A 16,350-nucleotide genomic window follows, 5' to 3' on the forward strand; every position below is an offset into this window, starting at 1 on the left:
TCTGGAATCCCAATTATGTGTATGTTATTACATTTAATTGTGTCAGTTCTCTAATTCTCCCCTCATACTCCTGGATTTTTTTATCTCTCTTTTTCTCAGCTTCCACTTTTTCCATAATTTTATCTTCTAATTCACCTATTTTCTCCTCTGCCTCTTCAATCCAAGCTGTGGTCGCCTCCATTTTATTTTGCATCTCATTTATAGCAATTTTTAGCTCCTCCTGTTTCTTAGTCCCTTGATCTCTGTAGTAATAGATTCTCTGCTGTCCTCTGTACTTTTTTCAAGCCCAGTGATTAATTTTATGACTATTATTTTAAATTCATTTTCTGTTACATTGCTTAAGTCGTTTTTGATCAGTTCTTTAGCTGTCGCTACTTCCTAGAGTTTGTTTTGAGGGGAATTCTTCCGTTTCCTCATTTTGGATAGTCCCTGGGGTGGCGCAGAACTGCAGGGCTCTTCCTCTGTGCTGTCTGGAGTAACTTGCGTTGGTGGGCGGGGCTGCAGTCAGACCTGATGTCTGCCCCCAGCCCAGCACTGGGGCCACAGACTGGTGTGTACCTTATCTTCACCTCTCCCAGGGGCAGGCCTCACTGTGGAGTGGTGTGGCCCCTGTCTGGGCTACTTGCACACTGCCAGTCTTGGGGTACTGCTTCCATGGGATCTGGCATATTAGCCGGGGTGGATCCGCAAGGTGCACAGGGGCGGGAGGGGCAGGCTCAGCTCGCTTTACCTTCGGTGGTCTGCTTCAGGAGGGGCCCTGCGGCACTGGGAGGGAGGCCGACCCGTCGGAGGGATGGATCCACACAAGCACAACGTTGGGTGTTTGCGTGGTGCAAGCAAATTCCCTGAGGGGAACTGATTCCCTTTGAAATTTTGGTTGGGGGATGGGCGAGGGAGATGGCGCTTCCCAATGCCTTTGTTCCCTACCAAGCTGAGCTCTGTCCTCCAAGGCTCAACAACTCTCCCACTCTCTGAGCAGAGCTGTTGAGTTATAACATTCCAGATGTTAAGTCCTGCTGGCTGTCAGAACACACTCCGTCCAGCCCCTCTGCTTTTGCAAGCCAGACTCGGGGGCTCTGCCTTGCCGGGTGGGCTGGCTGCCCCTCCACCACCACAGCTCCCTCCCGCCAATCCGGGTAGCATGCACTGCTTCTCTGCCCTTCCTACCCTCTTCCATGGGCCTCTCATCTAAACTTGGCTCCAGAGAGTCCATTCTAGTCTTCTGGCACTTTTCTGGGTTATTTAGGCAGATGTGGGTGGAATCTAAGTGGCCAGCAGGACACAGTGAGCCCAGCGTCCTCCTATGCCGCCATCTTCCTCTCCCACAACCGCCATTTGTATATTTAGGTGGTTGTGACTGAAGCTTTCAGCAAACCTGGAGACAAATGGATCTGCTATGGTTTAGACTAGAGGGGAGTAGTAAATAGGCTAATTAGGGCTGGACAGGTGCTAAAAGAGAATATATGTGCTTTCCATTTTTGACTTTTCTACAGAAACTGCAAGGGAAGGCTCTAATTCATGGGTTCAAATACCAAAATAGAATTACAGTAACTTGGGAGGTTTGGAAAACTTTCAAATCCACTCCTCTTACTACCTATTGCTAAAGAGCTCTTCAAAGCAGGATAGCGTGAAGTGCTATGTAACTATAAAGCGTCTTACTCTGAATAGGATTACCTCCATACATAATGTGCCTGTGGATCCGACTTAATCAGAGCTTTTAGCAGTATGGGTGGGAAAGAGAAATACTCATTTTCACCTTCTTGGCATTTAGTCACAAATTTAGGATTTTTGTAACAGGGAATGGGACCCTAATACTAAAGCCTAGATTTCCCAAGGGTGATGTGTTGATACTAGTTCTAGAATGCTATGGGCTCAAAGTAATCGAATCAGAAATCCCTCTGCACAAAAGCAGTGGTGTCAGCAGCAAGCCATATATCCTGGTGAGGTTCCTGCACTGTGGATGCAGGTAACTTGTGACCTTATGAGAGGGATGTAATTGGTAGCAGGGGACTGATCATTTCTGGAGATTAATTCTTCATGAAAGTCTTCCTATTCAGGATAGCCTAAGTGTTCTCTATCTTCTGTGTTCTCATCCTAGACCCTTAGGGCAATGACTAAGGAATGGAGTATGGTTCCTGAGGATTTTAGGTGTAACTAATAGTTCTGATAGTACTTAGGGATCTTTAAACAGAACTGAACACCTGCCATATGCACAGCTTATTCCAAAAGAATAAAGAAACCTCATCAACACAGGATGTACTTTTCTCTGTAATAATCTATTTGATGTTTGCCCTTCCTTGTGTTTCAGAATTAACCATGTTTGTGCTTGGAACGAATGGCTGATGGATAGTCAAAAGGACAGAGGGAGGGATGAGTATAGCTATAAATTAATAGGTTTACAGATAAAAAAACAGACAAAAATACACTCAATTAATAACCAAAATAGTTTATAACTTAATATTCTTTCACATAAAAAATAGCTACCTTTAAATAATGCTTTTTCTACCATCTTCAGGACATAAGAAATGTTGAACATTAAGACTTTTACTTGCATTCCTTATATTTAATTTCCACATTTCATACTTGCTACTCATAATTTCACCAAGATCTGTTTTACCTGCCTTTTACATAGTATTTCACCCTTTAATTATTATTTCAGAATTGCACTTACTGGCATATGGTAATTGAGCACTTGGGATGTGGCTAGTCCAAACTGAGTTGTGCTGAAATGTAAAATATACCAGATTTTGGAGACGAAGTATGGGGAAAAATGTAAAAACTCAATTTTTATACTGATATTTAGATTGATTATATAAATTACCCAAATTAACTTCATTTCTTTTTATCTTTTTAAATGTTGCTATAAGAACACTGAAAATTACATGTGGCTCATATTATACTTCTATAGGACAGCACAAGGCCCAAACACTTGAAAATTAGGTGGCTACAGCTTTAACACACCAGTATTCCATATATTATCTGCTTTTGGAAAAGGGCATTGTAAAAAATAACAATCCAACTACTTATGTGCATGTTTTTACTTTTTTCTAATGAACATATATTACTTTTTAAATAGAGAAAGTAAAGATGTTATATTCTGTTTATAATCTTAGACTTACGAAAAAGGACTAGCATTTAAGACATGGAGCGTAAAAGATTAAAACAATAAATCAAATTCCCCTCTTAAAATGTGAAATACGTTTTGCACCTTTTATATCAGGTGAGAAAACGAGGCACCCGGAGGTAGAAGTGGAAATCTGGGAGAACACAAGTGAGTTTGTCTGCCTGTACAAAGTTATAATTGTCAAATACTGTGGAAGCTCTGCCACTCAGGTGGCTGTGGATGTGACTGTTCAAACCACTGTGCTCACATTCTTCTCCATGTTTCCATGAGAAAGAGGAGCTGTTTTTCTGGTACCAAGGATTAATACACACTTAGTCAAAAATGGCGGAGTATGAGCAGTTTTTTTCTTTTCATATCTAGAATTTAAGTTAGACCTTTTACAACTCATCTCCCTAGTTCTAATCCTCTGACATAAAGGGACTTGTCCAGAAGTTCCTTAAAATGTGACTGGTTAATGATTTTCAGTAAAATACAGCATAATGTTTTTTTTCTCTCTTTCTTTCTTTCTCTCTCTCTCTCTTTTTTTTTTTTTTTTTTTTTTTTTACTGGTTTAGGGCAGTTTATTTTGAAATGTTGCTCTTGTACTATTTGCTTTCTGGCAACATACTGAAACATTGGTTTTCAAAAGCCCTTTTCTGACAGTGGCACAATCCCATTCATCATCCATCATCAGGCCTTTCCATGAGGTCACAGAAAATCACAGTTGCTAGTAATACTCCGGTGCATTCACTTCCTCTGCAAAAGCAACCGGCACAACCACCCCCTGCCGGTGCAGTTCTCGAAGAACATCTAATATTGAGTCTAATTCTGTGCGGAACTTGTCCAACTCACGATTCTTCAACTGTGCAAGTCTTTTCCATTTCTCAATTTCTTTGCTTTGCTCAGTTTCTACTACTTGGTGTGTTTGCTGTATTATCTGCAAACAAAATAAACAAAAATAAAAATCTATTATTACTGTTACAGTTCATCGTGGGGGTGAAGATTTAACATTCCAAGAAAGCTCAAGTGCGACAATGCTGACTGTAGTAGAGGGGAGGGAGAAGGAGAGGGAGCCTGTGTCCATCAATAAGCTTGTGGAAGAAGAGGGTAAGAACCAGGAATTCTCATTCTGATAGGGAGGAGTTAGGGAGCTTGAGTTTTGTTTTTTTGGTTTTTTGTTTTTTTTTTTAACTCAAAGCTGTAAAAAAAAATGTGGCATTCAAAGCATCAGAAATTTCTAATACCTTGGTATGAATCCAAACACCCCCCCCACCAATGTAGTTCCTCAAGATTAGCACTTGAGACACAATCAAAACAGTTCTAATATACAACACACGTCATTAATATACATTACAGCAGTAAAAATGATAAAAGTACATGCATGTAGCATCTATCATGTGCCAGGCTTGGTTTTACATATAATATTTTACATATGTTAACTCATTTAACCCTACAAAACATAGTAGCAGGTGAATTCTATATATTTACCCCCATTTACCAGGTAGGGAAATAGAGGCACAGATAAGCAAAAAATAATTTGCTCAGGATTCACACACAACCGATTGGAGGCAGAGTCAGGGTTTATACCCAAGCAGTTTGGCCTCAGTGTCCCTGCTCTTGCCATTTGCAACAATGTGGATGGAACTAGAGTGTATTATGCTAAGCAAAATAAGTCAGTCATGGAAACACAAATATCATATGATTTCACTCATATGGAATTTAAGAAACAACAAGGGGCGCCTGGGTGGCTCAGTCAGTTAAGTGTCTGACTTCGGCTCAGGTCATGGTCTCGCAGTTTGTGAGTTCGAGCCCCACGTTGGGCTCTGTGTTGTCAGCTAGGAGCCTGGAACCTGTTTCACATTCTGTGTCTCCCTTTCTCTCTCCCATTCCCCTGCTCATGCTCTCTCTCTCTCTCTGTCTCTCAATAGTAAATAAAAAATTTAAAAAAAAAAGTTAAAAGAAAAAGAAGCAACAGATGAACATGGGGGAAAGGAAGGAAAAATAAGATAAAAATAGAGATACACAGAATAAACTGAGGGTTGCTGGAGGGGAGGAAGGTGGGGGAATGGGCTAAATGGGTGATGGGCATTAATGAGTGGACTTGTTGAGATGAGTGCTGGGTGTTATATGGAAGTGATGAATCACTGGGTTCTACTCCTGAAACCAATACTACACTGTGTTAACTGACTTGAATTTAAATTAAAAAAAAAAAAAAAGTGTGGTAGAATACAATTGTGAAGTCACCTGGCCCTCGGTTTCTCTTTGTTGGGAGATTTTTGATTGCCGATTCTGGATTCTGTCGTCTTATTAGTAACTGGTCTGTTCAGATTTTCTGTTTCTTAATGATTCAGACTTGGTAGGTTGTATCTTTCTAGCAATTTACTGATTTCTTCTAAGTTGTACTGTTTGTTGGCATATAGTTGTATATAGTAATCTCCTATGATCCTCTGCATTTCTATGGTATCAGTTGTAATGTTTCCTCTTCTATTTATCATTTTAAGTCCTCTCTTATTTCTTGGTTGGCCTAGCTGAAGGTTTGTCAATTTTATCTCTTCAAAGAACCAACTCCTAGACTTTTGTTAATATTTTCTATTGTCTTCCTATACTCCATTTCATTTATTTTTGCTCTAATCTTTATTTCTAACCTTCTGCTAACTTAGGGATTATTTTGTTCTTTTTCTAGTTCTTTGAGCTGGTAAGTTAAGTTGAGATCTTTTTCTTGAAGTATGCATTTATCACTATTACCTTCTCTCTTAGAACTGCTTTTGCTGCTACCCATATGTTTCGGTATGTTGTGTTTCCATCTTCATTTGCCTCAAGATACTTTTTATTTTACTTTTAATTTCTTCTTTGATCCATTGTTAATTAGGAGGTGATGTTGAATTTTTATGTGTTTGTGAATTTTCCAGTTTTCTTCCTCCTGTTGACTTCTAGTTTCCTATCATTGTGTTCAGAAAGCATACTTGCTATGATTTCAATCTTAAAATTGCTAAGGCTTTTGTGGCCTACCATATTATCTATACTAGAAAATTTTCCTTGTGTGCTTGAGAAGAATGTTTATTTTGCTGCTGTTGGAAGGAATGTACTGTGTATGTCTGTTAGGTCCATTTTGTCTATAGCACTGTTTAAATCCCACTATTTTTTTTTTAATTTTTTTTAACGTTTTATTTATTTTTGAGACAGAGACAGAGCATGAACAGGGGAGGGTCAGAGAGAGGGAGACACAGAATCTGAAACAGGCTCCAGGCTCTGAGCTGTCAGCACAGAGCCCGATGCAGGGCTCGAACTCACGGACCGCGACATCATGACCTGAGCCGAAGTCAGCCGCTTAACCGACTGAGCCACCCAGGCGCCCCTAAATCCCACTGTTTAAATCCCACTGTTTAAATCCCACTGTTTCCTTACTGATTGTTTGGATAGATCTATCCATTGTATTGCTGTTCTATCATTGTATTGCTGTTTATTTCTCTATACATAGGTGCTGTGATGTTGGATGCATAAATATTTACAATTGATATATTTAATTGATGGATTGACCCTTTTATCATTATTAAATTACCTTTGTCTCTTTTGTAGATTTTTAGCATAAAATCTATTTTGTCTGACATAATTATAGCTACTCCTGATTTCTACTTGTTACCATCTGATTGAAATACATTTTTCTATCCCTTCCCTCAGCCTATGATGTTTGTCTTAAAGCTAAAGTCTCATGTAGGGGCATATTGTTGGATCTGTATTTCATCCACTTGGCAATTACGTGGTTTGAATGGAGAATTTAATCAATTTACATTTAAAGGAATTACTGATAAAGATTTACAATTGCCATTTTATTTTTTGACTGTTTTGTAGATCCTATGTTCCTTGCTTATCTCTTACAGTTGTCTTTTGTGATGTGATAACTTTTTGTAGTAGTATTCTTTGACTCCTTTATCATAATCTTTTCTGTAATTGGTACAGGTTTTTCTTTTGTGGTTACCACGAAGCTTACATAAAATATGATATAACAACCTAATTTAAGTAGATAACTTTACACTTTTACTCCACCCCTCCCCTCAACTTCAGGTTATTGATGTTAAAATGAACATTTTTTTATATTTTGTATCCAATAACAAATTAGTATAGTTATGGTTATTTTTAATGTCCTTTAGCTTTTTTTTAAAAACACTTATTATCGGGAGACAGAGAGAGAAAGAGAATGAGCATGGGAGGGGCAGAGACAGGGGGAGACACAGTATCTGAAGCAGGCTCCAGGCTCTGAGCTGTCAGCACAGAGCCCGATGCAGGGCTCGAACTCATGAGCAGTGAGATCATGACCTGAGCCAAAGTCGGATGCTTAACTGACTGAGCCACCCAAGCACACCTGTTTTTTAACTTTTAAACTAGAGTTGTAAATGAATTATGAATTGCCACTACAATCTTAGTGAATCTGACTTGGGACTATTTACCATTTCCAGTGAGTTTTATACCTAATAATCATGCATTTTAAATATGTTAATTAGCTTCATTTTATTTCCACCTGACAAATTCCATTTAGCATTTATTTTAAGGTGGGTCTAGAGGTGATGAACTTAGCTTTTTATGTTTATTGTATTGGTATAATAAACATGTAACATTAGGTTCACATGTGTGACATATGATTGATATTTGTGAATACTGCAGAAAGATCACCACATAATACTAGTTAATATCCATTGTCATACATAGTTAGTTACAAAATTTGTTTTTCTAGTAAGGAGAACTTTTGAGATTTGCTCTTTAATAGCCTTAAAATATACAGTTTATTATATTAACTATAGTCACCACACTGTATATTACATCCGTGTAACTTATTTTAGCTGGAAGTTTGTACCTTTTTCTCCTGGCACCCAGTTTTCCTACCTCCCATGCCCTACCCCTGGAAACCACCTATCTATTCTCTATATCTATAAGCATGGCATTTAAATTTTTAAAATTAACTTAAAAAATTTTTTTGATGGTTTGTTATTAGTGTATAGGAATGCAACAGATTTCTGTATATTATTTTGTATTCTGCAACTTTACTGAATTTTTTAGTTCTAATAGTTTTTGGTAAAGTCTTTAGGGTTTCTTATATATTATGTCATGTCATCTGCAAAAAGTGGTAGTTGTGCTTCCTTTCTAATTTGGTGGCATTTTATTTCTTTTTTTTAAATTTCTTTTTAATATTTATTTATTTTTGACAGAGAGAGAGACAGAGCATGAGCAGGGGAGGGGCAGAGAGAGAGGGAGGCACAGAATCCGAAGCAGGCTCTAGGCTCTGAGCTGTCAGCACAGAGTCCGATGTGGGGCTCGAACTCAGATCGCAAGATCATGAAGCCGAAGTCAGACGGACATTCACCCAAGTGAGCCACCCAGGTGCCCCAGAGGCATTTTATTTCTTGACTAATTGCTCTTGTTAAGATTTCCAATACTATTTTGAATAAATGTGGTGTGAGTGGGCATCCTTATCTTGTTCATGATCTTAAAGGAAAAGCTTTCAGCTTTTCACCATGGATTATAAGCATAGGTATGGGTTTTTGATATGTGGATTTCATTATGTCGAAGTACCTTCCCTCTATACCATTTGTTGAGTTTCTATCAGGAAAAGATACTGAACTTTGTCAAATGCTTTTTCTACATCTACTGAGATCATCTTAAGCTTTTTACTCTTCATTTTGTTAATGAGGTGTATCACACTGATTTGTGGATGAGGAACAATTTCTGCATTTCTGGAATAAATCCAACTTAATGATGTATGACCCTCTTAGGATGTATTGCTGATATTGACTTGATAATATTTTGTTGATGATTTTTACATCTATGTTCATGAGGGATATTGGCCAGTGTTGCCTTGTGGCATCCTTGCAAGGTTTTGGCACTGGAGTGATGCTGGCCCTGCAAAATAAGTTTGGAAGAGTTCCCTCCTTTTTGTTTGCAAATGTTTCAAAAGAATTGGTACCAATTATTTAAATGTTTTTAGAATTCACCAGGGAAGCCCTCTGGTCCTGGATGTTGTTTGTTGAGAGGTTTTTGATTATCAATTCAATCTCCTTAATAATAATCAGTCTTTTCAAGTTTTCTATTTCTTCATGATGTCTTCTTGTTAAGTTTTGTTCCTAGGAATTTATCCATTTCTTTTGGTTGTCCATTTTGTTGCTGTACAATTATTCATGCCAGTCTCTTATGATCCTTTGTATTTCTGTGGTATCAGTTGTAATGTCTCCTCTTTCATTTTGAGATCATTTATTTTAGTTTTCTCTCTCTTTTCTTGTTTAGTCTACCTAAAGGTCTGTTAATTTTATCTTTAAAAGAACCAACTCTTAGTTTATTTTTAGTCTTTATTTCATTTATTTCTGTTCTGATCTTTGTTACCTCCTTCTGTCAACTTTGGGCTTCATTTATTCTTCTCTCTCTAGTTCTGTGAGGTTTAAAGTTGTCTATATGAAATCTTTTTTGGTTCTCCATATATGCATTTATTGCTATGAACTTGTATCAGTTATTTTTCCTGCCTCCCCTAAGTTTTGGTATATTGTGTTTCCATTCTGAAAATATTTCCCTGATGATTAGTGATACTGAACATCTTTTCATGTGTTTGTTGGTCATCTGTATGTCTTTATAAGAATATTCAGGTCCACTGCCCATTTTTATTTATTTTATTTTTTAAATTAATTATTTTTTTAATTTACATCCAAGTTAGTTAGCATATATATAGTGCAACAATGATTTCAGGAGTAGATTCCTTAATCCCCTTACCAATTTAGATCATCCCCCCTTCGACAACCCTCCAGCAACACTGTTCTCTATATTTAAGAGTCTCTTATGTTTTGTCCCTCTTCCTGATTTTTATTATTTTTGCTTCCTTTTGTACTTATACTCATCTGTTTTGTATCTTAAAGTCCTCATATGAGTGAAGTCATATGATATTTGTCTTTATTGACTAATTTTGCTTAGCTTAATACCCTCCAGTTCCATCCACGTAGTTGCAAATGTCAAGAATTCATTCTTTTTGATTGCTGAGTAATACTCCATTGTGTATATACATATACCACATCTTCTTTATCCATTCATCTGTTGATGGACATTTGGGCTCTTTTTATACTTTGGCTATTGTCAACAGTGCTGCTATAAACATTGGGGTGCCTGTGCCCCTCTGAAACAGCACACCTGTATCCCTTGGACAAATACCTAGTAGTGCAATTGCTGGGTCTAGGGTAGTTCTATTTTTAATTTTTTGAGGAACCTCCATACTGTTTTCCAGAATGGCTACATCAGTTTGCATTCCTACCAGCAGTGCAAAAGAGATCCTCCTTCTCCGCATCCTCACCAACATCTGTTGTTGCCTGAGTTGTTAATGTTAGCCATTCTGACAGGTGTGAGGTAATATCTCATTGTGATTTTGATTTGTATTTCCCTGATGATGAGTGAGTTGAGCATTTTTTCATGTGTCGGTTGGCCATCTGGAAGTCTTCTCTGGAGAAGTGTCAATTCATGTCTTTTGCCCATTTCTTCACTGGATTATTTGTTTTTTGGGTGTTGAGTTTGGTAAGTTCTCTATAGATTTTGGACACTACCTCTTTATCTGATAGGTCATTTGCAAATATCTTCTCCTATTCTGTCAGTTGCCTTTTACTTTTGCTGATTGTTTACTGTGCAGAAGCTTTTTATCTTGATGAGGTCCCAATGGTTCATATTTGCTTTTGTTTCCCTTGCCTCTGGAGACATGTCAAATAAGAAGTTGATGCGGCTGAGGTCAAAGAGGTTGCTTCCTATTTTCTCCTCTAGGATTTGGATGGCTTCCTGTCTTACATTGAAGTCTTTCATCCATTTTGAGTTTATTTTTGTGTATGGTATAAGAAAGTGGTTCAGGTTCATTTTTCTGCATGTCACTGTCCAGTTTTCCCAGCACCATTTACTGAAGAGACTGTCTTTATTCCATTGGATATTCTTTCCTGCTTTGCCAAAGACTAGTTGGCCATATATTTGTGGATCCATTTCTGGGTTCTCTGTTCCACTGATCTGAGTGTCTGTTTTTGTGCCAGTAGCATACTGTCTTGATAATTACAGCTTTGTAATACATACTGAAGTCCAGGAATGTGATGCCTCCAGCTTTGGTTTTCTTTTTCAACATTGATTTGGTTCCATACAAACTTTAGGACTGTTCTAGCTCTGTGAAGAATGCTGTTGTTATTCAGATTGGGATTGCACTGAATATGTAGATTGCTTTGGGTGGTATTGACATTTTAACAATATTTGTTCTTCCAATCAATGAGCATGGAATATTTTTCCCATTTTTTTGTGTGTCTTCTTCAATTTTTTTCATAAGCTTTCTGTAGTTTTCAGTGTGTAGATTTTTCATCTCTTTAGTTAGATTTATTCCTAGGTATTTTATGGTTTTTGGTACAACTGCAAATGGGATTCCTTGATTTCTCTTTCTGTTGTTTCATTATTGGTGTATGGGAATGTGACTGATTTCTGTGCATTGATTTTATATCCTGCAACTTTGCTGAATTCATGGATCAGTTGTAGCAGTTTTTTGGTGAAATCTTTTGGGTTTTCCATATAGAGTATCATGTCATCTGCAAAGAGTGAAAGTTTGACTTCCTCCTGGCCAATTTTGATGCCTTTTATTTCTTTGTGTTGTCTGACTGCTGAGGCTAAGACTTCCAATACTATGTTGAATAACAGTGGTGAGAGTGGACATCCCTGTCGTGTTCCTGACCTTAGGGAGAAAGCTCTCAGTTTTTCCCCATTCAGGATGATATTAGTGGTGGGTCTTTCATATATGGCTTTTATGATGCTAAGGTATGATCCTTTTTATATATTTTTTATCTTTATTTATTTTTGAGAGAAAGAGCGTGAGCAGGTGAGGGGCAGAGAGAGACGGAGACACAGAATCTGGACCAGGCTCCAGGCTCTAACCTGACAGCACAGAGCCCAACATGGAGTTTGAACCCACAGACAGTGAGATCATGACCTGAGCCAAAGTTGGAGGCCCAACTGACTGAGCCATCCAGGTGCCCCAAGATATGATCCTTCTATCCCTTCTTTCTTGAGGGTTTTCATCAAGAAAGGATGTATTTTGTCAAATGTTTTCTCTGCATCTATTGAGAGGATCATGTGGTTCTTGTCCTTTCTTTTATTGATGTGATGTGTCACATTGATTGTTTTACAGATATTGAACCAACCCTGCATCCCAGGTATAAATGTCACTTGATCATATTGAATAATTTTTAATATATTGTTGGATCCAGTTGGCTAGTATCTTGTTGAGGATTTTTGCATCTATGTTCATCAGGGAAACTGGTCTGTAATTCTCCTTTTTAGTGAGGTCTTTGTCAGGTTTTGGAATCAAGGTAATGCTGGCTTCACAGAATGAGTTTGGATGTTTTCCTTCCATTTCTATTTTTTGGAACAGCTTCAAAAGAATAGGTGTCAACTCTTCTTTAAATGTTTGGTAGAATTCCTTTGGAAAGCCATCTGGCCCTGGACTCTTTGGGAGATTTTTGATAACTAATTCTATTTCTTTGCTTGTTCTGGGTCTGTTCAAATTTTCTACTTTTTCCTGTTTCAGTTTTGGTAGTTTCTATGTTTCTAGGAATTTGTCCATTTCTTCCAGATTGCCCATTTTATTGGCGTATAATTGCTCAGATTATTCTATTGTTTATATTTCTGCTGTGTTGGTTGTGATCTATTCTCTTTCATTCTTGATTTTATGTATTTGGATCCTTTCCTTTTTCTTTTTGATCAAACTGGCTAGGAATTTATCAATTTTGATAATTCTTTCAAAGAACCTGCTTCTGGTTTCATTAATCTGTTCTGTGTTTTTGGTTTCGATAGCATTGATTTCTGCTCTAATCTTTATTATTTCCTGTCTTCTGCTGGTTTTGGGTTTTATTTGCTGTTCTTTTTCCAGCTTTTTATGATGTTAGGTTGTGTATCTGAGACCTTTCTTCCTTAGGAAGGCCTGGATTGCTATATACTTCCCTTTTATGACGGCCTTTGCTGCATCCCAGAGGTTTTGGGCTGTGGTGTTACCATTTTTATTGGCTTCCAGGTACTTTTTAATTTCCTCTTTAATTTTTGGTTAGCCCATTCATTCATTCTTTAGTAGGATGGTCTTTAGTCTCCAGGTATTTATCTTTCCAAATTTTTTCTTGTGGCTGATTTCAAGTTTCATAGTGTTGTGGTCAGAAAATATGCATGGTATGATCTCGATCTATTGATACTTGTTGAGGGCTGATTTGTGTCCCAGTATGTGATCTATTGTGGAGAATGTCCCATGTGCACTCAGGAAGAATGTGTACTCTGCTTTAGGATGAAATGTTCTGAATACATCTGTTAAGTCCATCTGGTCCAGTGTGTCATTAAAAGCCATTGTTTCCTTGTTGATTTCTTGATTAGATGATCTGTCCATTGCAGTAAGTGGGGTGTTGAAGTGCCCTACTATTATGGTACTATTATCTATGAGTTTCTTTATGTCTGTGAATAACTGATTTATATATTTGGGTACTTCCACACTGGGGGCTTAAATGTTTACAACTGTTAGATGTTTTTGGTGGATAGACTCAATTATGATATAATGCCCTTCTTCGCCTCTTGTTACAGTCTTTATTTTAAAATATAGATTGTCTGATGTAAGTATGGCTATCCTGGCTTTCTTTTGGCGACCATTAGCATGATAGATGGTTCTCCATCCCCTTACTTTCAATCTGAAGGTATCTTTAGGTCTAAAATGGGTCTCTTGTAAACAGCATATAGATGGATATTTTTTTATACATTCTATTACCCCATGTCTTTTGATTAGGAGCATTTAGACCATTAACGTTTAGAGTGAGTACAGAAAGATGAATTTATTGCCATTATGTTGCCTGTAGAGTTGGAGTTTCTGGTGGTGATGTCTGGTCCTTTCCAACCTTTGTTGCTTTTGGTCTTTTTGTTTTGTTTTTTTATCTTTTCTCCCCTCAGAGTCTTCCTTAAAATTTCTTGCAGGCCTGGTTTTGTAGTCACAAATTCCTTTAATTTTTGTTTGTCTGGGAAAGTTTTTCTCTCTCCTATTTTGAATGACAGCCTTGCTGGATAAAGAATTCTTGGCTGCATATTTTTCTGATTCAGCACATTGAATATCTCTTGCCATCCTTTCTGGCCAGCCAAGTTTCTATGGATAGGTATGCTGCAAATCTGATCTGTCTTCCTTTGTAGGTTAAAGACTTACTTTCCCTTGCTGCTTTCATGATTCTTTCCTTGCCTGAATATTTTGTGAATTTGACCATGATATGCCTTGTTGATGGTCATTTTTTGTTGAAGCTAATGGGAGTTCTTTGTGCTTCCTGGATTTTGATGTCTGTGTCTTTCCCCAGGTTAGGAAAGTTTTCTACTATGATTTGCTCACATTAACTTTCTACCCCTTTTCCTCTCTCTTCATCTTCTGGGACCCCTATGATTGATGTTATCCCATTTTAATGAGTCATTGAGTTCTCTAATGCTTATATTGTGCTATTTTGCCTTAGTCTCTTTTTTTGTGCTTCATTATTCTCCCTAAGTTTTGTCCTCTATATTGCTGCTCTACCTCATCCATCCTTGCTGCCATGACATCCATTCGAGATTGCAGCTCAGTTACAGCAGTTCTGATTTCATCCTCACTAGCTTTTACTTCTTTTGTCTCCACAGAAAAGGATTCTATTTTCAACCCCAGCTAGTATTCTTATTATCATGATTCTAAGTTCTGGTTCAGAATCTTACTTGTATCTGTGTTAAGTCCCCGGCTGTCATTTCTTCCTGTTCTTTCTTTTGGGGTTAATTCCTTCATTTTGTCATTTTGAAGGAACAAAAGGAATTAATGAAATAAAAAAAATTAAAATTAAAAACAACACAAAAGAAATCAAATAAAGGATGCTAGATACTAGGTGTGTTTTGGTCTGGTTGTTGAAAAAAGCTTGATAGATTAGAGAAAAAAGGGAAAGATAAGAAAAAAAATAAAAAGAAAACATTTGAAAATTTGAAAAAGAATACAAAATAGAATGAAATGATGAAAGTAAAATAGAATTTTAAAAATTTTCAAAAAAATAAAAAATTTACAAAAAAGTAAAAAAATAGAAAAAAAATGAAGAAAAATGTTTTTAAGAAAAGTGGAAAATAAAAATTTTTTCCTCATTCTTGAATACAGAAAAAGAAAAGAAAAAGAAAAAAAATTGAATAGATGGACCAGTGAACAAAATGAAATAGGACTGAAATTACATCTGGTTTTCCCCAGAAGTCAAACTACGAAGCCCTTTATAGTCTATAAGCTGGCAGAGAGTCTTGTGGTGTTGTTCCTCAAGAGCATGGTTGGCCTGGTTGGGCAGGGCTTAATGTAACAGCTCCATTCTCCACTAGATGGCACTGCTTGGCTTACTGGGGTTGATTGTTGTGATGCATGTGGGTGTGTATGCCCTTGTGTGGGAGGGGTAAAAATGGCATCCCCCAGCTACCTACTCTCTAGTATCAGAACTCTGTGTTCTCTCCATGCAGCAATCAAGCACCCCTCCTTTGTCTCTGGCTTCTGTCCATTTTCCTCTTCTACACTGTCTTTGGCCAAGCCATGAGGCTGCCAGGTGGCACCTCCCTCCTGAGTTTTATCTCAGATGTGGCTTTTTCCCAACACCTCCCTCCTGAGTTTTATCTCAGATGTGGCTTTTTCCCAACCCCTCACTTCTGAAGAACTGTGGCTGGACCCATTCAGCCTCTCTGTGGGAGGGTCTCCCTGAGCAATGACTGGGTGCCAGTCTGCCCCTAGAAAACATTCGTGAGATCATGCTGCTGCCTAGAGACTGTGGCTGGGTGCCAGCCTACTGCCAAAAAAGTTTACATGATCGTGTAGCAGCAGTGTTTCAGGGATTATGGAAAATCACAACACACATCTGGTACCAGGCTTCACCTTTAATGTCCTTGTTCCAACACCAGCGAATGTGGTTGTTTTCCAGGGTCCCCTGGGACCTTTGTCTGTGTGGAGGCTGCACAGTCTCTACCAAATATCCTCCCAGTAGGGGAACCGCCACTTCCTGTGTGGACCTTGAACCCCTTGGACCTTGCTCACTGTTCCTCAGGATTTGCTCTTCCCTCCAGGGCACTGCGCGGTATCGAGCTGTGGAGTTTCAGACTCTCTTGTGCCCCCCCCTGTTTATAGAGTCTTAATGGAATTTAAACTGTCTCCTTTCTCCTTTTTCCCTTTTTTGTTCAGTCCCTTGTGGCTGTTTCCACTCTTCCACTTTCTC

At 38.0% G+C, this 16,350-nt stretch overlaps 1 protein-coding gene across 3 annotated transcripts in view; it reads right to left on the bottom strand.

The window, feature by feature from the left end:
• Positions 1-2,430: 2,430 nt before the first annotated feature.
• CEP162 (centrosomal protein 162) overlaps positions 2,431-16,350 on the bottom strand; it is a 117,252-nt gene continuing 103,332 nt past the window's right edge. For all 3 annotated transcript variants that reach the window (XM_043593037.1, XM_043593036.1, XM_043593035.1), the window contains one exon: positions 2,431-4,040. In XM_043593037.1, coding sequence (XP_043448972.1) covers positions 3,831-4,040 — 210 coding nt within the window. In that variant the 3' untranslated portion in view covers positions 2,431-3,830. The remainder of the gene's footprint in view (positions 4,041-16,350) is intronic.

Source organism: Prionailurus bengalensis, chromosome B2 (genome assembly GCF_016509475.1).
Source record: "Prionailurus bengalensis isolate Pbe53 chromosome B2, Fcat_Pben_1.1_paternal_pri, whole genome shotgun sequence".
NCBI classification, from domain to species: Eukaryota; Metazoa; Chordata; class Mammalia; order Carnivora; family Felidae; genus Prionailurus; species Prionailurus bengalensis.